Source organism: Patagioenas fasciata, chromosome 16, assembly GCF_037038585.1.
Source record: "Patagioenas fasciata isolate bPatFas1 chromosome 16, bPatFas1.hap1, whole genome shotgun sequence".
NCBI classification, from domain to species: domain Eukaryota; kingdom Metazoa; phylum Chordata; class Aves; order Columbiformes; family Columbidae; genus Patagioenas; species Patagioenas fasciata.
Window position 1 is genome coordinate 5,515,360 of NC_092535.1, and position 24,253 is coordinate 5,539,612.

Consider the following 24,253-nt stretch of genomic DNA (forward strand, 5'->3'; position numbering starts at 1 on the left):
GTGGGTGTGGCCGCTCCCGCCGTGGGTGCGGCCGTGGGTGTGGCCGCTCCCCTCGCGTGGCCTCCGCGGCACGTGGACAGCACCGCGCACCTCCGCCAGGGCACGTGCCGGGTGGGCCGCCCCGCGCGCTGCCCGGCGGCGAGGGGAGCCCGGACCCGCGCGTGGGCGGTGCCGCGCTCCGCCGGTCCCGCAGCGCCATCTGCCGGCCGCCGCGGCGCAAAGGTGCGGTCCCGGCCCGGGGGCTGCAGGCGCGGCGGGACCGGAGCCCGGCCCACACGGACGCATGGCTTGGCGCTGCCATGGCCTCCCTGGGCGGGTGGTGCGGGGGTCCCGCAGCAGCAGCCCCCGTTCTCCGGGCAGCGCGGGGTCTGCCGGGGGTCTCCAGGCGAGCAGCCGCGCTGTGCCGTGCTGCAACACCCGGGTGGGCGGCCAGAGCAGGCGCTGCTGCGATGTCCCCATGGGGGTGGACGTGCCATGGTCCACTGCAGTGTCACATCACTGGCAGCTAGGACAGATGCCAGATTTCTGTCCCTGCTGGAGAGGGGACAGAGGAGACAGTGTTGGCCCGGTCTGTGCTCCTGTTGGAGGCAGCGCCCTGTGCCCTCACGGCTTCTCCTGCTCCGACATGCGGCTCTCTTTGCCGTCCTCCTGGGCCACGGGCTGGCCCCTGAGCAGGGTTTCCTGCACAGGGAAGGGTTCCTCCTCCATCTCCATGGGCTCCTGCTTGTCCTCCAGCTCTCTGGTCTTCCCGGCCCCTATCTGCACAGGGACAGGGGTCAGGGACAGGCAGCTGCATCACCCACCTCTGCAGCCACGTCTTTCCCATGCTCCTGTGCAGAGCAGGGCCTCACTCTGTGCAGGTCCTTGATGTCTCAGCATTGGCCAGCAGCATCCCAGGGTTGCCCCAGCCCTGTCCTGTGCCAGGCAGGCAGCCCCAGGACAGCCCCCACCCCTCCTGCTACCCTGCAGAGACCCAGCCCCTGTGCTGCTGCTGGCACACGCATGGTTGTGCCCAGGAGGGACCCCAACCCAGAGGATGGCTCTGGGCAGACTCACCTGCTTCTGCCTCTGTCTTCTGGGATCTGGATGGAAAGAGGGACAGAGAAGGCAACAGTCAAGGGGGAGCACCCCTGCCCTGCTGTCAGCTCTCAAGGGTTAGAGCTGGTGCTGCTGCACTGCAGGGCCTGCAGCTCGTGTTGCATCTGCTGCTGCTGCCAGGCTGGAGGTCTCAGCACAGGAGCTGGGCTGGACTCACACAGCACCAGCGCTTTCCTCCAAGAACTGGTGCAGCTTGGGCTGCAGCAGCGCAAACGTGCCTCTCCCGAGGACAGAGCCCGCTGACTCGGCAGGGTGGGGGGCTCAGGGAGCTGTGGCCGGGCCGTGTCCCCAGAGCTGCTGCCACCCTCCCTGCTTGGCCCCTCAGCCCTGCATGGCCCCCTGGCCAGGGCATCACTTCCTGTGTCCCAGCCCCTCACCTGTGTGAACCAGACAGTAGATACAGAGGCCCAGGAGGCACGTGACGACTGCGGCGGTGATGGGGATCAACACGGACAGCGAGGAGCGCCTGGTGGACTCTGCAAGGGAGGTGGAGTCAGTGAGCACCTGCATGACGCTCCACCGAGACCCCGAGATGCCTCAGCCCCAGGCCCGGTCCCACGGGGATCCCTCACAGGGACAGATAGAGGCAAGAAGGGATCATGCCAGAAGTGTGGTCAGACCCTTCTCTCCCAAAAACACCCACGGGCCAGGCCAGCTCCTCCGAGTGCTGCAGGAGCTGGAGCACCAGGAGATCTCTGCTCAGCACGGGCCCAGCCCCGGGCAGCAGGCACTTACCACAGATCACATCCGAAGTGTTTGTTCCTTGCACCTTCACCATCAGCCCCTTCTCCTCACAGCTGCAGGGAAGAATGAGACCAGGTAACCACAGCAGCAGTCTGAGCACATAGAAAAGCCACGAAGGAGGAATGGCTGGGGCTGGGCAGGCTGCGGAGCTGTGTCCTGCACTGAGCCTGCTGGGCACTGCCAAGGGCCACAGACCCAAGGTACATGGCAGCGTCCCACCAAGGGAGCCAGTCTGGAGTTGCTGAAACTGCTGATAATGGGGACAAGGCGTAAGAGGAAGCAGATATTTGAGACCTGCCCAGTCAGGGAGGCCCTAGGGCTCAGGCACTGCAGCTATTGCAGAACGACTTGGATATGACTTGATGACAGGCTACAAGTGACTCCGTGGGGAGGTAATTTCTGGGCACAGATAAAAGCAAAGTGAAATCCAATGGCTGGTGCTGAGGCGAGACTAATTCAGCCTGGAAATCAGGCTCACGTTTCTTCCACGGAGTGTAATTAACCCTCAAGCAGCTTTCTAAAGACGGGGATGACCTGCCAGCCCATGTCATTCTCCAGGCCAGATTCCCCATTGAGAGGGCTGGTGCCTCTGCTGATGACTGCGGCCAAGGAGCGTGTGGGGAGGGAGAGCCTAGACAGGGCACAGGGTCCCTGTAACCCCTCATCCTTTGCTCCCTACTGCAGTCAACAGCATGGACATCCCCAGAGGGGCATGCTCTCTGCACACATGCTGAGGGACGGTCACAAGCGCCTGGATGTCTGCCTCGAGCTCAGCCACATCGCCCCGGACCTCACTGTGCTCACAGCTTTGCTGCTCTTGCTCGTGCCCTACGTCACCCCAATGCTGTGTTCCTCAGAGGCCGTCCTGGTTGCCCGGTTCCCAAGGCCACTAAGGAGGCTGGCAGCAGAGGACATGTTCCCTGGGACTGGATGCAGCTAGGGATGGGCAGAGGATGTGGTCAGCACTCAGACAATACCTTGTCCAGGGATAGCATGGCTCGGTTTTAGAAGAGACATTGGAGAAGGTGCCTTCTGCACAGGGCTCACAGGGGGATGACATCCGGGCCACGGCCTTGGCTGGAGAGGAGAAGAGGTTGCAGGAGGGTCAGTACAGGCTGTGGGAGGTGCAGGGCTGTGGGACTGGGCGAGCAGCACTCCCAGTGGCAATGCTGCCAGGCACAGCACAGGCAGAGCCCTCCCAAAGCCCTGCCAGGGGTACCTTGCTGGGGGAGTCCCCCTTTCCCTGGAGGTCAGTGCCGCCAGGGCAGTGGTCTCACAGAGAGGGAGGAGCTGGTTGGCCTCACCTGCCACGAAGCCGAAGCCACGCTGGCAGGGCTGGTTCTCCACGCAGGTCTGGCAGCTGGTGTCAGAGCAGTGCATGCCAATCCGGCACTGGCACACCGTGTTGTGTGTTGCGTTTCCTTGCGTCTTCACAATGAGGCCAGTGTCTGAGCAGAGGGAGAGTGGGCGAGGTGAGGCACCTGGCAGGTGAGCCTGGGGGACACCACCCCCTGCAGCCCCCACAGCCCGAGGCTGGTGGGCACCAGGAGCACTTACTGTCATCACAGATATCGTGTGGGGCACAGTGCTTCTCCCTGGTCCAGCCCTGCTGATAGTGTCCTCTTTCGCAGTGGGTGCAGACTGAGTCTTCTGTGCTGTTGCATTCGGAGACCAGCTTTTCCCCTGCAACAGAGGCTGATGAGGAGGGGGCGAGGGGATTCTCCCCCTCTCCAAGCAGCAGCTCTGCCAGCAGGACAGGGGAGCACTGGTGGCTGTGGTTGCCATGGTCACTGCAGCACGCTGCTCAGTAGCCTCATGCTGCTCCAGCAGCCAGGGCTGCAGGCGCCAGCTTGTCCCATGGCTGCACACACTGCACGGGGCTGGCTGGGGAGGGCTGCTGAGTGGTGGGGCGTGAGAGCAGGGGGGCTGTTCACAGACAGTCCCAAGAGAGCTGTGGTAGGTTCAGTGAGATCCAGGGAGTCACTGAGGGCACTCAAGGTCCCCAGTGGCTCTAGCACTGAGGTAACACAGGGAGGTGAAGCCATTGGCACTGCTGGCAATGGGGTGGGGAGGGGCTTGGTCAGCCCGAGCTGCTCCACGATGTCTGGGCAGGGGGCCCTGGCACAGCCGGACCCTGGGGCCCCAGGACAGGGAAGAGGTCTCCGTACCTGGCTGACACCGGTTGCAGCACCTGCCCTTGTGTTCATACTGCTTGTCAAAGCACCTTATGGCATCACCAGGCTCCCAGCACTGGAAGAAACAAGACCTGTGAATCCATGCCACTCCCCAGCACTCTGGCACTGCCTCACCTCTGCAAGCACATGCATGCTAACCTGTGTGCTAACCCTTGACCTGAGGTGAGGGCTTCTCACACTGTTCTTCCCATGCCTGCGCTAACCACAGACCGCAGCAGAGCCGCCTGCACTGCCTGATGCCACAAGCGCTCTCTTTGAAGTGGAGTGGCAGTGATTCCGGTAGGGTGGCCCCACATTTCCCCAGGTTTCCTAACAGATGCTGATCTCACATCACGCTGTGTCCCTGCCCATGGTGCTGGGCAGGGGGAGCGATGTTAACTGCCAGCCCCTTCCCAAGGCTGATGCACTGGCCCTTAGAGGCAGGAAAGCCCCAGGCAAGTATATCGTCCATGCAAAGTCAGCCAGGGCCCTTTCTTGCTGCTCCAGGCAGGGGACTGTGCTCGGGGAAGGGAATCAGATCTCAGGACAGCCTGGAGCAGGATGGCACCCACAGCACCATACCATCGCACACAGTGAGTCCCGCACTGCCCATCCCCAGCAGCCTGACAGGTCCCAACCGCCGCAGGGAGCATGAGGAGGGGTCGGCAGAGCCCTGCAGCCAGCGGGGCTGCGGGAGCGCTGGGCGCGAGGCGCTGCCCACCCCCGAGCGGCCCCTTGGGCAGCCCTGGCTCCATGGGCGGTGATGGGGCTGTGGGACACCGGGAGGTCTGACCTGGGGACGCCCGACGCTGCAGAAGGGAACTGTCCCCGCTATCACACATATCCGACGTTGGGCAGAAAGGGAAGTGAAACGGAGGCAGGCAGGGCTGTCCCTGCACCCCCCCGGCTCTCACACTGCGCCCCGGGCTGGGGGGATCCCGGCCGAGAGCCCGGGCTGTGCCCAGGGTTGCGGAGCGCCGGTGCTCGGCGCTGCCCGGCGCTGCCCGTCCCTGCCCGCGGGAGCTCGCCCCCCGTCCCGGCCTGCAGCCCCCGCCAGGCCCCGCTGTCGCGGGTGGAAAGCGAAAGTACGATCGTGTTGAGGGGCTGGCGGGCAGAGACCTGCCTGCGCTGTCTGCCCTGCCTGCGCTGTCTGCCCTGCCCGCGCTGCCCCTCCTGCCCGCGCTGCCCTTCCTTCCGCCCCCACGGGGGGTCCCGGGCGAGGCCGGACCCGGCTGCTCAGCACCGCTCCGCACGGCCCTGCCCGTGGGCCTCCCGCGGGGGCGGGCCGCGCCGAGGGGACGGGCCAGCGCCGCCGGACCGTGCCCCTTCCCGTAAAGCCCGACAGCTGCGGGCCGGGGCGCAGCCCTGAGGGAGGGAGAGAGGGAAAGAAAATCATAGAGGGGGAAAGAGAAAGAGAGCTGCGCCCTGCCCGCCCCCAGCCCCACTCACGCCCAGCAGCATCGCGCCGAGGAGCCCCAACAGCCCGAGCCGCTTCATGACGCTGCGCCCCGAGCTGTGGCCGCCCGCCCTATAACGCAGGGGCCCGTTCCCGCCCAGGAAGGGGCGTTGGGCCGCCCCGGGGCTTCCCCGCGCTGCACCGGGCCCGGGGAGCCCCGCAGCGCCCGGCTGGCGAAACGCCCGCCAGCCCGCCCGTACCCGAGCCCCGCGGGAAGGGCGCCCACCCGGGCTCGCTGCCGCCGTCCCGGTGCAGGAACAGCCGTCCCTGCGGGACACCTGGGCCGGGCCCCGCCTGCCGCCCGGGCTGGGGATCCCTCCGCGGTGGCTCTGTGTGAACGTCTTGCTGCCACCCGAGGTGAGGAGCTGGCTCCTGCCTGCTCCCTGCCAGCCCCACCGAGCCGCTGCCTGCGCTTCCCGAGGTGAAGGAGGAGCGGGCAGGGGCAGGAGTCACTTACAGGCCAAGTGAGGAAAGTGTTTGCTCTGGCCCCACTGCCCCATTCCTGAGGCACAAGTTCGAGATTTTATTTCATTTTACCAGCTCAGAGACGCGGATCTGGAGAGCCCCTCATTGCTGCCCATAGCCCCTGACCTCTGTGCAGAGTCCCTACAAATACGTCAGCCCAGAAATAGGAAGGGGAAAAAGCGCTGGAGGCCTGGACAGCCCACCTGCCTCTGGCTCAGTTCCCTCTGAGGAGTCCCCGAGCAGTCCCTGGGGAAGTTCCAGGCTCCCCTGCCTGCGCTGGAGATTTTCCCTGGACTCCCCGTCTCACCACAGTGTGCAGCTGAGCAGGGAGCTGTGGCCTCAGCATCCCTGGGTCACACATGGTGCTGCCACCTTGTCCCCCCACAGCCGCGCTGCAGGAACAGCCACTGTGGTCGCTGCTTGAGGGCTGTCCGCGGCCTCTGCCGGCCCACTGCTGCTCCGGCACGGGGTAGGCAGTGCAGGCAGGGCAGGCAGCGCAGACATGGCGGGCAAGGCAGGCAGGACAGGCAGCGCAGGTATGGCAGGCAGGACGGGCAGCGTGGGTAGGGCAGGCAGCATGGCCAGGGCAGGCAGGGCAGACAGGACAGGGCAGGCAGGGCGCTTCCCCGAGAGCCACGGCGGGTGAGCAGCCTGGGGACCGCGTGCTCTGGATTCCCCGTCCGGCCCTCACTTCCCAAAACTGACGCACTCGAGAGCGCGAAGGGTCCCAGGGGAGTCTCAAGGGCAGACACACGGAGGGAACGGTGGGGAGGGGATTTCTGAGCCCAGCTCCTGCGGGCCGGGCCTGGGAAGTCCCCGCAGCTCCGGGCACTGGCTGCGCAGGGGGACGAGTTTGTGGCTCCGGGCGCTCTCGGCCCTGATCCAGCCCCGAGTGGCCCGGGGGCGGCAGGGGCCGGTGGTCCTCGCCCAGCTGGAGCTGCTCAGGCGGTGGCAGCCCCGGCCACCCGATCCCGGTCCCGGTGCCGGTCCCGATCCTGGGCACCCGCCCCGCCCGTCCCGCCCGCGCGGGGTCTGCTGGCGCCACCCAGCGGCCTCGGCCCGCAGCGCTCCGCGGGACTACAAATCCCAGCCTGCCTTGCGGTGCCGGCGGCTCGCGGGGCATGCCGGGAACCAGGCAAGCGCCGCACGGCGGGCCCGTGCCTCGGCAGGCATGGCGGCGGGCCGTACGTCAGCGCGCCGCAAAGCGTGAGGCGTCGTCGTTCCCGGTGGGGCTTTCTCTGCGCTTTGCGACGGTGCCGTGCGGCAGCGGCAGTTGGCGCCTTTGTCCTGGCGGGCGGCGGCCTGAGGCGGAGCGGGCCCGGCGCGGCGGTAAGTCCGGCCGGCAGGCAGCGGGGGGCGGCGGGGCCCGCGGCTCCGGGCGGCGGAGCGGTCGGATTGAAGACGTATCACAGCGATCTCGTGGAGGGCTGAGTCCCTCCCGGCGCCGCGCCGGGTGAGCCCCGCGGCCTGCAGGCGGGCGGCACCTCCGCCTCCCGCCCGGGCGTCCGGGCAGGGACCGCAGTTCGCCGGGGCTGTTCCACCGGACCCGGCCGGTGCGCGGGGATAACGGAGGCGAGCGCGGGGGTGCGGCTGTGGCGGGGGAGCGGGCCCGGGGCGATGCCGCGGCCGCAGTGCAGCTCGGTTCCCGGTTTCTCCTGCGCTGCCTGAGGAGCCGCGGGGGCCCGGCCGGGGGGGGGAGCGCCCGGGGTGGCTCCGTCCCCGCGGTAGCTCCGTGCGGGGCGGCCGTTCCCCGTGCGAATGTTCGCCGGGGGCAGCTCCGCGTCCGCCTGCGACCCGGGGGTGCGGATGCTGCCCGGAGGCGGGTCCCGACCGGCACCGAGCGCCGGGCGCTGCCCGGGGGCCGCTGGCAGCTCCTGGGCCCCTCTCCATCCTGCGGCGCCGGCTGCGGTTTTGCTTTGCCCGGGAGCTTTTTGAAGACTGTGTGCGATGTTTCACTTGTGTCGCATCACTATCAACATCCCACTTCAGCTCTGTCTCGCTTTCTGAAGCTGTAGCACTATTAATAACTTCGGTTTTGAAGACGAGATTTTTAGGGAAATGTGGCTTTATTGAACTTCCAGAGGATTTACTGGCAATAACCGGAGATGGGCTGTCCATCTGTAGGGCCTGCTCGGTTCCCGAGTGTGGGGATTGATGTCTTTGCGCTTCCCAGGTGTGCAGTGGGCTGGTGCAGCGTGCCTAAAGCTGGGACAACGTTCAGTTATTCTGATCTTGTGATTGCTGAGTGGCCCTTTACTGTATAACCTACCAAGTGGAAAATGGTCAGAGGCAGTAAATGCTCTTTTATGAAAGTTCTCTAGTAACTCAATCTGTCTGAGTGTTCGGGATTTATTACTGTTTTAAAAGTGACCTGCAAGTGGGAAAATAGCTCCCTGTTTTTCTTCATATGGAAAGCTCTTGCACCCTCTTCCTCAGTCATCACCCACTATATCCTCACCCTTCAGAAAAAGAAAAGGAAATTTCTTAACTGCTTTTCACACTGCGTGTTTCGTGTCCCGCCAGCAGCAGTGACAGCTCCTGTGTGACGTCCCACAGGCTGTGCTGCCCAAGCAGGAGCCCCAGGCCCTGTCCTGTGGTGTCGAAGCTGCCTGGAGGAACTGGTGACAACGGGACCCACTCCAGACACCACCCTGCTCCGAGGGGGGCTTGGACTGGATGGGTCTTTCTGTGTGTTGAAGCCGCTTCACGATTTTGGGAGAATTCTGAAAACTTATTTCCCTTCAGCTGAAGAAAATTTGAGCTGCAATAGTAGAATAGAAGTCTAGTGCTTCTGTACAGAAAAATGGGACAAGATTGGGTACTTCTGACAGGGAAGGTTGAACGGTGTGTGCAGACAAACTTACAGGAGGAGTGAGGCAAATATGGCAGAATAAATGACTACTTTTGTTTGATTTTGGTTTCGGTGTTGGGTTTTTTTTTTTTGTTCTCCCTGTTCTGGCGGTTCAGTTAATTTTAAAACGTTTATTGGGCGTTTTCAGCCTCCAGTCCCTGCAGGGTTTCCTGAAAGGAGAAAAGTGATACAAACATACAGTTGATTGATCTTACAAACCAAAAACAAACAAAATTTTGTGTCTCAAATCTGAAGTAGGTGTATCTTTCATGCCACTTAAGCATTGTAGAAGTATTTATGTAAAACCGTTTTGTATATTTTGGATGTTTGACTTGATTATGTGGAGGCTACTTTCAAATTGTAGTGAATACAGGTTGCTGTTAGGGAGTGTGGTGGCTGTTGGCATCTTGTGACTAACAGCAGAAGTTTCTGTTGATGTACTCAATTTCATAAGCTTTCTTTTTGCAGGTTTCTTGCATGTTATAGATGGAGAATCCCATCCTGCATTTTTGCAGATTAACGTTTAGGAAGTATGACAACTTTATCAAATAGTTTTCAAACTTTTGAAGTTCTTCTTTAAAGTTTCAGCATGTGTGTGTGTATTTTTTTTTTTTTTTTAAATAAGCTTTACATAATGACAACTTTCAAACTAGAAAGTATGAATCCTGGGTGAGTTTGGTGGGATTTTTTGGTGGCTTGGTAGAATATGTTATGTTGGGGATTTTGGTTGGGGTTTTTTGTTTGGGGTTTTTTGCTGTGATTCTCTGGGTAGGTCTGTGCAGGTTCTGGTGTTCCAGCTCTGCCTGCCCAATGTGGGTGACCAGATGTGCTCCCGTGCAGGGATGAGGTGCCGGTACCGCATTGACCTGGGTGGGTACATTACAGCTGTGGACCCGCCTGCTGTGGGAGCCGATGTTTCGGTGGGGACCAGAATATGCTGCTCAGGAGGGGTATGAGGGCAAAACTGTGTTTTCTGGGGTTGGAAAGTTCAGATTTCACACTTAGTAAAGTGATCTGAGCATGGTCATTGGGAGCATTTAAACAGTGCTTCCTCATTCAGAGCCTGCATTGAAATATTTGGGTCCTGTTATGCAACGTTGTGATGTTTCCTCTCCGCGCATTAAAATATTGCATAAATTTCAACACTTCTTACCAGTGGACTAAAGAAATAGATGTGACAACAATGGGTGTATTGAAAAGCTTTAAGATGTTTTAGTGGAAAATTAGTTTTATTTGTATCTTAGTTTGGAGTTAAACCATTAAAACTTATCTGCGAAATAATTAGGTTTGCTACCTTTTGGTATCACAGAAAAGCTCAACCAAAATGCTGCGCTATACGATTTTGCCAGACCTCTATATCCCCTGTATTAAATTTCTCTGGAGTGAAGATTGCGTCAAGCAGACCCAGTTGGCTTCTAGTCTGCAAAGCTGTTAAGTTTAATCTTGTTCCAGTTTAATTTTAATGTCATGGATTGAAATTATATGCATGGCCGTTTTTCTTTTTTGCGAAGAGTTGGATTTGGGACAAAAGCAAAATGGCTCAAGGACGCAAGAGCAGTAGCATCCATCAGAGCGACTTCACTAACAGCACCAAGCCTCAGGATTTAGAGAGAAGACTTTTTGTCGGCAATTTGCCCACAGACCACATGACTCGTGAAGAAATGGAAGAGCTATTTTCAAAATATGGCAAAATCAGGGGTTAGTATATTATCTTATGCCTTTTTGTGGCTGGGAATTCAGTGAGAAATATAACTTTCATGCTTGTCAAATGCTGTTTGATGATGATGAGAGGAGTTACTGATGTTGCTCCTAAGAAGTGACCTTTTAATGGTAATTTCCGCTGCCTGCACTTTCTCTGAAAAGCAATTCTTTTGATACAGCTGAAATGTAACGTGTATGTATCAGCTCTGCTTCAGCTTTTGGGGTCGCAGGGTGATGTTACAGTATGCTTTCCTAGTCTCTTCATCAAATGGGTCACTTCCTGGGCTGTATTTTGGTCACTGCCTTGTCAGAAGGCAGCTGATCCACGCAATGTATTTCAGAGTGTTTGAGCTCTGTGTTCTGGCCCTGACAGATGCAGGTTTCCTGGGACACTGATGTCCGTTTCTGGGGTGTGTGATGGCCGGGGGGCGGGGAGACTGTCCCGTCATGTAACTGCTCTTGCCCTGCTGTTAACTTTTCCAGCCCTCAGCATGTACCATGGCTATGGGTTTGTGCAGTATGAACATCTAGAAGATGTCCAGGCCGCTCTGGCCGGTGAGAATGGTCGCCTTTATAAAGGGTATAGATTAGGTAAGGACCACTACTCCACGCTCCCCTGACCCAGCATGCGTTCGGTAGAAGGTGCTTTGGTGTGAAGCTCTGGACAGAGCGCTGTGTGAGACCTGCCTGCCATTACTCTGAATCACTTGACGGGCTATGGATTTGCCTTCCGAGTTATTTGTTGTCAGCGTTGTGTGGTTCACCTGCAGTGTTTTCTCTGGCTGTCCAGGTCTTGATCTGAAGTTATTTTGATGTGTTAGTATTTCAAAAGCTCTGTTAGACTGTGTAAGAAACAGTTCATGCACATAGTTTCACAAACATTTGTAAACCAATATTGAGCTTCATCTTGACAGGTTCAGAGAAATTGGTCACAGCACTTAGTGCCTTGTTAGATAAGTAATCTTAACTTCGGTTAATTTTTTGCACATGTGCATCAGTCTGTAAGTAGTGTGATAAATACTAGGTGCTTTCAAAAGGCCATTTTCATAGAGGTGAAAATAATTCTCTTGAATCTATTGGGAGCAAACTTAAACAGAAATGAGCGGTTAGAAATCTAAGAGTAATCTATTAAATGCAAGCAAAAAAATTACTTTTGAAGGAAGCCTATGCTAATTTGAAGAAAAGTGGTTTGACTTAGAAAGGAATGAAAATGACTTGTGGGCAGATGTGTACACAGCAGGAAATATGAGCCTGAAGATGGAAATAGAGGCAAGGAGGGTAGAATACAAGAAGAAATTATGGCTGGTATTGCTAAAGTTTGAGAGCTTGAGCAGGAACAACCGTGGCTGTTCTAGAAGCTGAGGTGTAACTGTCTGGAAATGATAACATTTCTAACGGGAAGGTCGCACCTAGCCTTCAGTTAATGTTCCTGCTGTCTGTTTCTGAAGAAGTGGAAGTTGTTTTTCATATAATTTCCATTTCAGTAGCAAGCTGAAAAAGGTGAAGGAGCAGCTATCAAAAGTGCCCCTCTCCAGCAAACCAGTGCCTGTGCGGCTCAGTGAGGTGAAGCCCTGCGAGGCGTTAGTGTTGGGTTTCAACAGCCTTGGAAACAGGGTTTGCGGCGCCCACGCGGGGCTGTGTCTGTGCCGGGGTGAGCGACCGGGCCCACGGCAAATGGGCTTCACCTCACTGAGGGGTTCACTAATGCCAAATAAACCCTGGCTGACTCACAGTACCGCCAGTTTTATGGCTGAAAGGGACAGTATCTTCTGTAAGGCATTTGATTTGATTAATAAACTAGAACTATTAAAACCAAGATAGGGTTAAATCGATTTCAAATTAATCTTGGTGTCGCATAGATGGAATTGCTCAGTACTTTGAGTGGTGCTCTGGAAAAATGGATTCCTGGCCACAAAGTGCTGTTGTCAGTGACTTGGAAAGCAAACACACAATAATGTTTTACAAAGAAAATGAAATTATGGAGGTTGAGTCAGTGATAGTGAAATGAGCTGAACTTGTTCCTAAGCCGGTGCCAGCAGAGCTGAGCTGTCAGTAAAGCCTGAAGAGAGGCTCAGCCCAGCGAGCTGCAGGGACACAGACCTACAGGGAGGGGGTGGGACTGGGGGGCTGCTCAGTGCTGCTGTGCCTGCTTCAAACAGGGTAATGTACCTTGGAGAAGTCTCAGAAAAATCTGAAAAAGTCTTAAAGAGTTGAAGAACAAGCCCTAGCAAACGCCTCAGGATACAGGAGTGATGTGATCTGTGTGTTACAGGCAGACTGGAGACAGAATTTTCATCCAGTAGACATAAGTATGACAAGTCCTTAAATGGAAATAAATAGCTTTTTTAACAGCAAAGCCATTTAATTCTGGAAAAACTTATTGGAGCTTTGGTGGTTTCTGTGCTCTGGAGACTTTTAAATTGGAATTGGATGTTTTGCTAAAAGAGAAGCTCTACTTCAGTGCCACTGCTGCACTTGAGATAGGAATGTGATTCAAGAAACTGTCACCTGTATTTGTTCAGGAGGCCACACTGTATGGTTACAGTGGCCCCGTCATCTCAAAATCCTTCGGGACAGAAGACTTCTTTTTCCCCCTCGGAAGTTTTGTCAGTGTTAAAATACTTAAAATGTAAATGCTGTTGGCATTAAATAAAATGTTATTAAATCTGTTCGTTTTGCACAAGAGAAGGATCCCTGTCAAAGGTGTTTTTTCTTCAAGTCAAATATTTTTGTGCAGATTTAAATACTTTTTTTTTTTTAATTTGAAAGAAATGTATGGTATCGAGTGTAAAAATCATGATAGTTTCTGCAATGGCATATTAAAACAGAAAATAAAAATAATCTTAAACCAAAGAAAGCAGATAGTGTCTTGCTTAAAGATAATACTTGACTTTAAGGTGGGGGGGAAATTCTCAACTAAATAAACGCAAGGAGAACAGTTTCCGCAGTTACGCGGTCTGAGTATTAAATATAATTGCTAATAACATGAGATGGTGAGAGGCTTTGGGAGAGTTTATCTCCAATGTTGCATTATACTAATACTTCCACAAATTGACAGAAGTGTTTTCATATCTGTAATGAGTCAAACTGTGTAGGGAATAAATGTCAATGGAATTTTGTCTCTGGCAGCAGCCAGTGCAGCTGCCCCTGCTCTGGAGAGGCTGCGGCTGCTCCGGGACATTGTTCTGCGCTGCAGCGAATGTTCACATTGCGCTCACCTCTCCCCCAGAAAAGAGAACACGCTGCTTCTTCATTGACAATGAGAGTACAAACTAGAACTAACCCCTTAATTCCAATTAAAATCTTGCAAGTAACGAAGGATAGTTTGGGATGTTACAGAAAACGTTAAGACTGAATCTGTCTAAAGATATCGTGGCATGTTTATTCACTTGCAAGAGTTTGAAAATAGTTAATGTAAATAGCTAATAAGAAATTTTAATTGCTGATAGATTATCAGGGAGCAGATAGGACCTAGGGTGGTTTGTTCTTTTCCTTAAAAGGTTTTCAGAGTGAAACATCTGCAGTCCTTTCTGTTTGTTCCTGCCACCCCAGCACACCATTTCTCCTCAATGACTGGTGTGGGTTTGCTTTCTTCACAGCAGAGCTGTGCGGGCCCTGCCAGCTCGGGGAAACTCCACCGTTTCTGGCTGAGGACAAGACTGTTTCTCCAGCTCTTACTTCCTTGTATTTCACTTCATGGTGTTTTCCATGGAGACGCTCTGAAGCCAACCCATTTTCAGATTCCCGATCTGTTGCCTCAGTTCACCTCCGTTAGCAGCGGTGTTTGGGTTACACAGCGCTGAGTTTCCGGGGAGCTGGTGCTGCGGGCTCCTTGGTCCCGGCTGCATGTGCCGCCTGAGAACCGGGGGTGTGTTCAGCAAGGGTAGGGTGTGCTCCACCAGACAGGGCTGGCTGGGAACACAAGACTGCGCTGGCCATCCGCTCCCTGTCTTGAGGCTTTGCAGGCTCTGCTTTTTCTCCTGGAGCCCATGAGCTGCTTTCTGCTTGCTCATGGACTGCAGAAGAAAGAGGTTCTCTTACGGAATGAAGACTCTGACTGTAGGCCTGAACATAAAGGGTTAAAACTTCACCCAAGCTGTCCACCCTATTTTGAAATCTGAGAAATCCATGAAAATTTAATTATGTTGTACTATCTAAACTTAATAAAAAATTGTCAAAGTGACAATGTCTCCCTGCTGAATGGTTTTTCTTGCACCATCTGGATGTTGTTGAGCTTAAGTTGCTTTCATTTGAATTGTGCTGATGATCTTTTTTTTGTTCCATAGCATTGAACAGATGGGTTGATTATTCTTTACAGATATTAAGAAAGCAGTGGAAAGAAGAAATATGAATAAGGCTTCATCAAGGTCCAGTCCGGCACGAAGGTAAAGTACCTGGAAGCAGTGAGTTATACTAGGAAGGTCGGGCTTTCTGGGCGTGAGCCCAGCGGCCCGTGCTAAATGTCTGTGTCTCTTCCCTCCTGCCACCTCCCCAGTCCAACGGAGATGCTCGAGCGAGACAGTCAGGATGTGGCTGCTCCACCTCTCCAAGCCTGTCTGTCACTGACACCATGGAGGCACGAGGGAGACCTCGTGTCTGCTGTTACTACAGCCACACGTTGTTTGCAGCACAGGTTGTAAGAGACTTGTCAGGAAGAATACACTTGATGTTTGCTCCTCAGGGAAGCTGAGACAGATCTATGGAAGGCCGAGGGGCTGTAGCGTTCCTGGTGCCATGCTACAGAGGACTTTGGGATCTTACCTCTTCTGGTGTCGCAAGCTCCAGTACTGAACTGGGACTGAAAAAGAGTGCGTGGGCGCAGCACAAGGCAGAGCAGACGTCTCTTGCGCAGTGACAGTGATGTGTACCTGCCAGCTTCTGCTTTCCCACCTGCCACAGGCACCACACGTGCAGCTCCTGCCTCTCCTCTGTGTGTGAAGCCACAGGCGAGTGAAGACAAGGACTGTCCTGTCACAGGACAACTCCACATTCCTTTCCATGCTGTTACTAGGGAGTGCAGGAAGATGTGCTGTGGTTACAGCTTGATGTAAGGCATGCATCTTCTGTGCAAGAAACCTACCACCGCAAACCAGAGCAGGAGTAGCTGCCATCCTTGGCATCACTGGGTCATGATGCACTTATCCTGCGCAGGGCCAGATGCTCCTGCAGAGAACGTGGTGTGGGCATCGCCCGGCTGTGCCTTGGGCAAGCAGTGGGTCCTGGTGCAGGCATGGCAGTATCAGGTGTGCCAAGTGCTGACACAAGGCCCCAGAAACACTGCCAGCACAGCAACAGACACCAGTGACACGTCTTTGGCCTCGATGGCACTGCAGGTGCGTGATGCTGGGGGTGTGGAGAGGTGATGCAGGTGTTTGAGGCGGACACCCCAGCCTCGAGTGCTGGTCCTCGGATCGTGCTGCAGAGGGCTGGGCAGCAGCACTGATGCCATGCGCGTCGGGACCTGCGTCACCCTGATGTGTGTGAGAGCAGGTGCCATGAGGAGCACTGGATGTGTGTGACCGTGGGCATGGGCTTATGGACTGCACTACCCCCGCAGCTGCCAAAGGCTTTGGTGCCAGGGACAGGCACTGGATTCCAGCTGGCACCACAGACACCACGACTGTCCTGGGTTGCCAGCACCGGGCCCCAAGCAGCCCCATGGGCACAGCTATGGGCGTGCTGGTGCGAGCAATGGACTCTAGGCTGCACTGCAGGTGTGCGAGCGACAGCTGCCAGTGCCAGATGCGGTGCCGGGCCGGCGGGATCCAGCGGCTGCAGGAGCAAACTGTGGAAGCAGCAACTGTGGTGACTCCTCCGCGAGCAGCAGAGCAGTGATGCAGGTGCCACAGCAGAGGGGACCCACGCCATGTCTGTGCTTCGTTGCAGTTGTGCGTTGTTCATTCTGCACCGTTTTGTCTCTGCAGATAATGTGGCCTGTTCTGGTCACCTCCGCTCCAACTGGAATAAATTTCATATGCCAAACAATTACACTGCATCTGGCTATTTTGCTATGTGGTTTTACAGCTACGGAAAGGTCAGTTACTTGACATCCATCAAAGCAAATCAGAAGTTCCTCCTGAGCTTCTGCCACCATTCACTGTAGGCTGGGGGGAAGGGGTCGATGACAGATATATGTCACGGGATGTGGTTACAATACAGGTCACAAACAAGTCGGATTTGTGTGTCCAGGAGACTGAGGAGTTTACATCTGATGTGCAAATACAGTGTTTCTTCTACAGGAGGAGGCTAAGTATGCTCTTGGTGGCAACTCTGTAGTTTGTCCCAAGATGTTTTGTATCTGACATAAAAGCAGAGCATGCTAGCTCCATGTATCTCAGATCCACCGCATCCCTGCAGATCCACCTCCTGTTGTCCTCGGACACGGAACTCTGTCCTGCTGCCTCACTGCTCCGCAGGTGCCTGCTGCGTGAATGCTCTGTGTTCTGCTTACCTTTCATAAACTAGATTAGGCTGCTAGCGGACTCAAAGTCTGTCAAGTTTTGGAAATAAAAAGATTCAAAAAGCTGTTTTTTCTTTTTTCTGATGGTTGTCAGTATCTTGGGGAAAGAACATTCCAAACACATGAAGCTTAGTGGTTTCTCTGCAAGATTTTTTTATATTTTGCTTATACTACAATGAAGTTATGTTGTGTTACCTTTCTTTTTTTCTGGAAAACAAAAGATGACCTGGAAAAAAGCCTACTGTTTTGCGAAAATATTAAGACTGGAACGTTATTCTGCCTTGCTTCCGACGTTGGTGCAGTACAAAGTGTGAAGGAGATGGATGGTTCAGGTATGATGGAGCCCACTGCTGCTGAGGACACCATACTGGCTGGGTTTATGCCCTCCTGATGCAGGGCGTTGTGAGCATAAGACTGCCTTTCTATGGAAACTGTCCCTGCAAATCCAGGACCCGGCGGTAGCTGTCGTTGCTTTCTGCTAGCAGCACAAACCCAACCACACCGTGGAACCTACAGTGTCTTTGTCACAACAAGCTCCTTTTAAAATCATATAACAAATTATTTCAGGTGTTCTGTCGTTGACTGGTGACTTTAATGGATCCCTTGAATGCTCCTGGGTGTTGCATATTTGTGGTTATTGGGCTCCAGCACCTTGAATTCTCTCACTGAATTTGCAAAACCATGTTTGGTAAATGACCTGAGGCTGACATTGGAGGCTGGAGGCCTTGAAATGGTGGTTTCTGAGGTGCCTTGTTCACTTCTTCCACAGGTGCTCTACACTCTTAGTGATGCTCCATTAAGAAGCTTTTTGGGTCTTGTTTGGCTGTGATAAACATCAGAATTAAGAAACTTCTTGAGGCTGCTTCAACAAATATGGTTTTTTGGGCAATTCCTGCAGTTGCGGGCTAGGAGGGAGGATTCAGCTGCTGAGAGCAGGGTCATTTTTGGCGGTGACGATGCTTGTGCTGTTAGTAGTCTGACAGAATTCCCTGGTGTTTTCCACAGAGAGCCGTATGTCTACGGGGATGGCCGGGATGGCAGACGCGACCGCTCCCCGCTGCGGGGGAGCCCACGGAGAGACCCCAGAGATGGCAGAGATGGTAGAAATGGGCGAGATTCCAGAGACCCTCGAGATATTCGACCTAGAGACATGCGTGACGCCAGAGACCACCGGGACCTGCGAGACCCGCGGGATATCAGGGATCCGAGAGACTTGCGGGACCCTCGTGATGTCAGAGATCTTCGGGACCCACGGGAGCCGCTGTACGACCGATACAGGGATCCACGGGATATGAGAGACCCTCGGGATCCCATGTACAGGTAATTTCCCTGGGATTGTATTTGCCAACACGTTTATATGGCGATCCTGCCGCAGTGGCTGTCCTGGTTTGAGTGGTGTCAGGCATTAAGATAAGGAAATTTCTCTGGCTGGGGACGTTGGGTTGCCCACTTTGTGTCTTGTGGGGAGCAGGTGGGTACTTCAGAAACTAAACTGGAAGAAGGTGTGTGATGCATTGACCAAAGTTACTGCCTGAGATCATGCTGGAGCATGGAAACCCTTGTTCTTCTGTAAATGTTGCAGACGAGATGAAGGTTATGACCGTTACATTCGCCGTGAAGACTACTATCGGCGGAAGGATGACTCTTACTACGACCGTTACAAAGAGCATTTTGATAGAGCACCAGGGAATTCAGACGGTAAGTACCTGTCAGGTTGTAACAGGCAGATTCACATTGTCTCTCTGTGAGGATGAGAGAGATGCCAGCAGTGCCCAGTGCATAGCGCTCCGTGACGCAGGGTGTTTGGAGATGGACAGACTGGCTGTGTGCACCTCATTGTTCCAAGCAGGTCCAAAGCATGTTATTTGTTCTGTCCCCGTGACTCGCTTTCAGACCGCCTGAAGCGTGAGGAGCGGCGCCGAGAGGAGCTGTACCGTCAGTACTATGAGGAAATCAAGAGACGTTTTGATGCGGAGAGGCCTGTGGATTGTTCTGTGATAGTGGTGAATAAACAGACAAAGTAAGAAAATAGTTATGACCAATTTTATTATTGCATGGTAGAAGAAAATGGAATTAAGCTTATTCTGGCCTTGAGACTGTTTGTTTTACAGGTTGTGGAGCGCGGCTGTAGAGCCACTGCTCCTGTTGCTGTTCTGGGAATACGTGTTAATGAGATGGAGACACATTGTGTCTTGTGCTTTACGCTTATTGCCTATTTGTCACTTATCACTATACTTTGTCCTAGTGCTTTTCTACCTACCCTTCATATCAGCCTGCTGTCATGACAGGCTGTAGTGGCCTGTACTTGTTATTCATGGGTAACCAATATGGAATTATCAATATGTGGCAGTGAGCAGGTAGCACAGAGCAATGTTGGGGTGCAGGCGGGGGGAGTGTACGTTTCAGCGCTCCTGTCAGAGTGGATTCAAGGTCAGGTACCTGTCCATACCATCAATCTGACAGGGATGATGTTTAAAATCCCTGCTGAAAGTGGTCGTGAATGATACCAACAGCGTGTGTAAAGGTTAACTAGGGCCATCTCATGTGGCCGTCTGAGCACTTGTGAGGCGTCCCCCGCCCAAACACAGTGTGGGTTTTTGGTGTGCTGAACGCAAGAGTGTTAATCTAGAGAGAAACGCGCATCCCTGGAGAGTGGTGTGCTTTCTCATGGAATGTCAGGACTTGAAACAATTTTTGGAGTCAAAGGAACTCTTGTCTAAAATGTTACTGTGTGGTTAGTTTGGAGAGTGAGCGCTGTACTGGGAACAGAGGTGCCCTGTGCTGGGGACAGCGGGACGGGCTGTGACAGCAGCACTGCTGATGTCTGTGTCTTTACAAACCATAAGAGCTGGAGCACATTAATAAATCTTGGGTATTGAAGCACTGATGTCACCTACTGTAGACCTGTTGAAAGGTGACTCTCAAGTGAGTTAGATACATGATTGATGTAGCTTGGGAATCCTTAACAGGACAGTTGGCAGAGGAAAAGGTTTAATCACAAAGTTCACATCCAGAGACGATAAATTGAACCTCTTTCAGAAAGTGTGATCACACACAGACTACGTTTCTCAGAATGCATGTACAGTTAGTATAGCAGCTTAAAAAAAGATGTGAAAGCTTTAAGCTGTGGTTTGGGTTTGGAAGGGGAAGTCTGTGGGACAGTTGATGTTGGGTTAGACCAGAAACCAGCTAGGAGAACAAAATAGCAAGAGAAAATGTATTTGGAACTTGAATGTTTATGGATGGGTAGTTATCCTCTGAAAATTAATTGGTGAATTAGGACAGGGCACATTGGAGCAGTTAGGATACCGAACACAGTACCGGTAACCAACTCCTGTGTGTTAGCTGTTCTGCTCTGTACCCCTTGGATCTCTTCAGGCATAACTTATCTCGCTTAATGAGTTTGGTTTCAACATATTTATATGTGAGTGAATTTATAATAGTGTAAGTCCCTTTGCAAACACTCTGTTTCTCAGCTAAGCTGAGGCTTGGTTTGTAATCTCTTTCAGTTAAACTGAACTGACTGATTCAGATCAAAATAAGGGTAGGGTACGGGCTTTGGTATTATCGTAATGAGATTGCTTTGGTACTGTGCTGTTAAACACTGTGAAGTTTGGTGAGTGTGAGCTGAGGGGGGGATGCGGCAGGGTTCGTTTTGCAGGACTGACTGAACTCTGGCTCTGCTCTGGCAGGGAGTACGCAGAGTCGGTGGGACGGAAGGTGCGGGACCTGGGCATGGTGGTGGACCTGATCTTCCTCAACACGGAGATGTCACTGACACAAGCCCTGGATGATGTCAGCAGAGGAGGGTCTCCTTTTGCCATTGTCATCACCCAGCAGCACCAAGTTCACCGCTCTTGCACTGTTAACATCATGTTTGGCACCCCACAAGGTACTGAGGTCTCTGTGTGCCGTGTCACCCTCTGGTTGCTCTGAGCTGCTCAGAGTGCAGCATTAGAACACTTGCTGTCAAGCAGGGTCACGCAGGACAAAGTTCATCTTACTGTGACATAAGTAGTTATTAATTACTTGATACCATGTCACGCATGTGAATATCATTATTTACAAGTTTCCATAATACTTTTTTTGTCCCTTATCAGAAGGACTGTCTAATTTCTACTAAGAGAGAATCTCAGCTGCGTTCTTAGCACATAACATCACCAGCCTTTGCATATTGGGGCAAATTGCATACCCCAGCAACCTTCAGAGGGCAAGTTTTGGATCTGTCCAAGGCTTCAGCAGTCGAATGGCTGGAACCGTCTCCTCTTGGAGCACGGAGAATTTATGTGAGAGCTAGAGGGAGCTGCTTTCCCTTTTAGTTGGGTGAGAGGCAAGAAAGACATTTCTTGGGCTGATACAAAACTTCTCATAGCTCTTGGCCATGGAGGAGAAGGTTGGCCTTGCTCGGTGAGACCTTGAGCCTTCTGTGGGCTCAGGAAATGGCAGCGTTGCTGTAGGAGCTTCCCAAGCCCAGGCTTGCAATCCCAAAGCGATGCCTGCCAGCAGAGTGGGACGCGCTGTGTGCGCAGGGCGAGGCACCGCGCGTTAACGCCACTTTGGGTTACCTGAAACATGTCTTTTCCTTGCACAGAACACCGCAACATGCCCCAAGCTGATGCCATGGTGCTGGTGGCAAGGAACTACGAGCGCTACAAAACCGAGTGCCGGGAGAAGGAGCGTGAGGAGATCGCACGGCAGGCAGCCAAGATGGCAGATGAAGCGGTGCTGCAGGAGCGCCCACCCCCTGCGGATGAGGGCGTCCGGGGGGGGCACCCGCCTGGCATCCAGACTCTCCTGAACCTGCTGGCAGACAACCGCTATCTAACCGCTAAGGAGATTGATAAAGTCATTAATTACTTGAGAGACCGGAAGGAACGGTTACTGAGGGGAAGCGCTGATTCTCCGCAGGGTAAGTTCTTCAGCCCCAGACATTGGTTTGTGAGCTCTGTGAGCTGGGACCCGAAAACACTCCTGGGACTGCAGAGGAGTCCCAGTGCCATAACTCCTGATACAGTGCGTCATTTTATAGGGATGGACATGTCCTTGGGGATCCTGAGAAGATTCCTGTGTTTCATGTGAAAGAACTGTGGCTTTGGGTTCTCTTGGGGAAGACACAGGGCTGCTGTCACTGGTTTGGTCGCGACATGAGGGGCAGCAGTTCTGCTGAGTGGTTTGGTTTCCCCATAGGGTGTCTGTTCATTGATGCGGGCGTCTTTGGCAGTTCTTTCACTAGGTTTCTTCAGTTGCCCCTTCAAGGGCAGTTGCAGAGCTTTAGCCTTCTTTCCTTTCTTTCCCAGCACCCATGTCAAGACAGCCTTTGGGGGCACCTTCAGGACCATCTCTGGGCAGTCAGCCAAGCCTTCCCAGCTCTCAGGCTCATCAGAGTTCACAGCCTCTGGGCTCTGCTCCTTCTGTTCCAGCATCCTCTTCTAATCCTCAGCAGGAGCTTCAAGCAAAAATCCTCAGTCTCTTCAACAGCGGGACAGCAGCTGCTGTAGCAAACAGCAGTTCTGCAGCCCCTGTGGGCATTTCAGGTGGCACTCCAAACCAGAACTTCGCTAACACAACCAGCGGTCAGGCCTGGCCCACACCGATGAGTGCGGGAAATTTAAACCAGGCTCAGCAGAGATTGCAGACTCCAAGCACACAGCTTCCCGCCCTCCAGGGCCCTTCAAGAAATGCAGGTCCAAGACCTGGAGCTCCTCCACAAGCTCAGTCACTCTATGGTCAACACCCAAATCGCCTCCCTGCACCTGGCAATGTACCTGCTCAGAGGCCAGTATCTTCTGGGATCAACTTTGACAACCCCAGCGTACAGAAGGCCTTGGACACCCTTATCCAGAGCGGTCGTGCACTCTCCCACCTGGTGAGCCAAACCGTGGGCCAGGGGCGAGCAGGGCCTCCCACCCAGCAGCCCATGGGTTCCTACCAGTGACACTGCTGAACCTGCCTGGCCCTTTCCCCTCCCCTTTGTCATTCCATACTTAGAGCTGTTCAAAGAGTCCCCTGTCCCTGACACGGGACACGTGCCCCTGGATGTGCATGTCCTCTCTGTTTCGGTGAGAGTGCAGCCCAGTGGCATCGCTGCTGTTGCTCGCGCTACCCGTCCTCACCTCGGTCTGGTTAGCGGTGTTTGCAGAAGTATGCTCTGTTGTCTCAGTGGCAGGAGGTGCTCAGAGCCACTGCGGATATTCGGTTGTTCTGTCCAGTCCCAGAAGCTGCTGCAGTGACAGCCCTGCTGCATTTTCCTCACTCCCAGCAGCTGGTGCATCTCCCCATCACGGTGCAGCCTGCTCTCGCTGAATGGTCTTACTGTGGTGTTGGGTCAGCGGTGAGGAAATGAAACGGGACTGAACAGAGCGGTACCCTGACTGGGCGTTCTTGGAGGGCCCCCTATTTTGGAATGGGCACTATTTTTCTTTGCATTTTTTTCTTTTTTTTTTTTTTTTTTAATGGTATATAAGGCAGTTGTAAAGTCCAGCAGTCGTGATGGAGTTGAACTCCTGAAGCACAGGTCTGGCCACTGCTCAGTACCCTGGGCTGTGCCGTTCTGTCCTGGCAGAGGCAGAGAATTGCTTCTCACCGTGCCCGGCATCTTTGGTCTGAGTGCTGCACCAGATCTGAAACACGAGCTTCCAGCCGAGGCAGACATTGCAAATGGCCTGTCGATTTTCCTACACCCAGTGGTCGGTGTTAAAGATCAATCTGTTAAATTTGGTATATGAATTTCCTTTTCTTATGATCCTGCTTTGGGACAGTTGGTTACTGGAGCCCCCCAGCTCAGCTGCAGCTGCACGGAGGTGCTGCCGGCCCTCCGCGGGGTGAGTGTCTGCTCTACAAACCTCATCTCCCTGTTGGCTGCAGGTCTGTCCAGCCAGGGTGGGGAGGCAGTGCCAAGATGCAATACCATAATTTTGTACTTTTTTCCAACACTTTGAAAGTAGCAGCAGACAGTTGAGCAGAAAATCGGCCAGTGATTCTTCACAGAATTTTTAACCGGTAACATACTTTGATACCAGAACACAAAACATCTCTTAACGATGTCGTCCTCCCCATCACAGCCTTAGAGTCTGTGGGCTTCCTGCAGAGAGCCCAGAGAAATTAAGCAAGCGCTGTTCTTGGAGCCGAGGATTTTCTGTGTCCCAGGCGGTTTGTGTTGTAGCTTTTTTTTTCTCTCTGTGCTGTTAACAAGAGGACATTACTTTTTAATAAAAAGACAGGAAAAACGTCTTGTTGCATTTTTGACACTTGACAGCTTGAGTACAACCAGGACCCATTATCCGCTGTGTTTGCCGTTGCTCCCC

At 53.9% G+C, this 24,253-nt stretch overlaps 2 protein-coding genes across 6 annotated transcripts; one reads left to right on the plus strand and one right to left on the minus strand.

Annotated features, from left to right (window-relative positions):
• Positions 1-239: 239 nt before the first annotated feature.
• On the minus strand, positions 240-5,560 carry CD40 (CD40 molecule). The gene is made up of 9 exons (XM_065849877.2): positions 5,466-5,560; positions 4,011-4,092; positions 3,400-3,525; positions 3,147-3,290; positions 2,820-2,919; positions 1,834-1,895; positions 1,476-1,574; positions 1,057-1,082; positions 240-759 (listed from the first exon to the last, which is right to left on the minus strand). The coding sequence occupies exons 1-9, from the start codon at positions 5,511-5,513 to the stop codon at positions 604-606; spliced, it is 843 nt and encodes a 280-aa protein (XP_065705949.1). The 5' UTR covers positions 5,514-5,560; the 3' UTR covers positions 240-603.
• Positions 5,561-7,101: 1,541 nt separating this feature from the next.
• NCOA5 (nuclear receptor coactivator 5) lies at positions 7,102-24,175 on the plus strand. 5 transcript variants are annotated; one of them, XM_065849986.2, is made up of 10 exons: positions 7,186-7,266; positions 10,300-10,486; positions 10,973-11,080; positions 14,808-14,874; positions 17,955-18,269; positions 18,532-18,647; positions 18,843-18,969; positions 20,642-20,841; positions 21,541-21,858; positions 22,247-24,175. In XM_065849986.2, exons 2-10 carry the CDS (start codon positions 10,324-10,326, stop codon positions 22,882-22,884), a joined length of 2,052 nt encoding a protein of 683 aa, XP_065706058.1. In that variant the 5' UTR covers positions 7,186-7,266; positions 10,300-10,323; the 3' UTR covers positions 22,885-24,175. The 5 variants fall into 5 exon arrangements, with proteins under 5 accessions (XP_065706059.1, XP_065706060.1, XP_065706058.1 ...); XM_071815692.1 differs by lacking the exon at positions 10,973-11,080; XM_065849987.2 differs by lacking the exons at positions 10,300-10,486; positions 10,973-11,080 and having other exon boundaries at positions 7,102-7,266.
• Positions 24,176-24,253: the final 78 nt, after the last annotated feature.

What these genes read in the sequence shown, in the direction of transcription:
- CD40 (XM_065849877.2), bottom strand. Translation starts at nt 5,513, where the DNA reads ATGAAGCGGCTCGGGCTGTTGGGGCTCCTCGGCGCGATGCTGCTGGGC. An exon ending in TCGGCGCGATGCTGCTGGGC is followed by an intron (nt 4,093 to 5,465) that starts GTGAGTGGGGCT and finishes TGTTTCTTCCAG; the next exon opens with TGCTGGGAGCCTGGTGATGC. An exon ending in CTACTGTCTGGTTCACACAG is followed by an intron (nt 1,083 to 1,475) that starts GTGAGGGGCTGG and finishes CTTTCCATCCAG; the next exon opens with ATCCCAGAAGACAGAGGCAG.
- NCOA5 (XM_065849986.2), top strand. Translation starts at nt 10,324, where the DNA reads ATGGCTCAAGGACGCAAGAGCAGTAGCATCCATCAGAGCGACTTCACT. An exon ending in GTGGTGAATAAACAGACAAA is followed by an intron (nt 18,970 to 20,641) that starts GTAAGAAAATAG and finishes CTGCTCTGGCAG; the next exon opens with GGAGTACGCAGAGTCGGTGG. An exon ending in AAGCGCTGATTCTCCGCAGG is followed by an intron (nt 21,859 to 22,246) that starts GTAAGTTCTTCA and finishes TTTCTTTCCCAG; the next exon opens with CACCCATGTCAAGACAGCCT.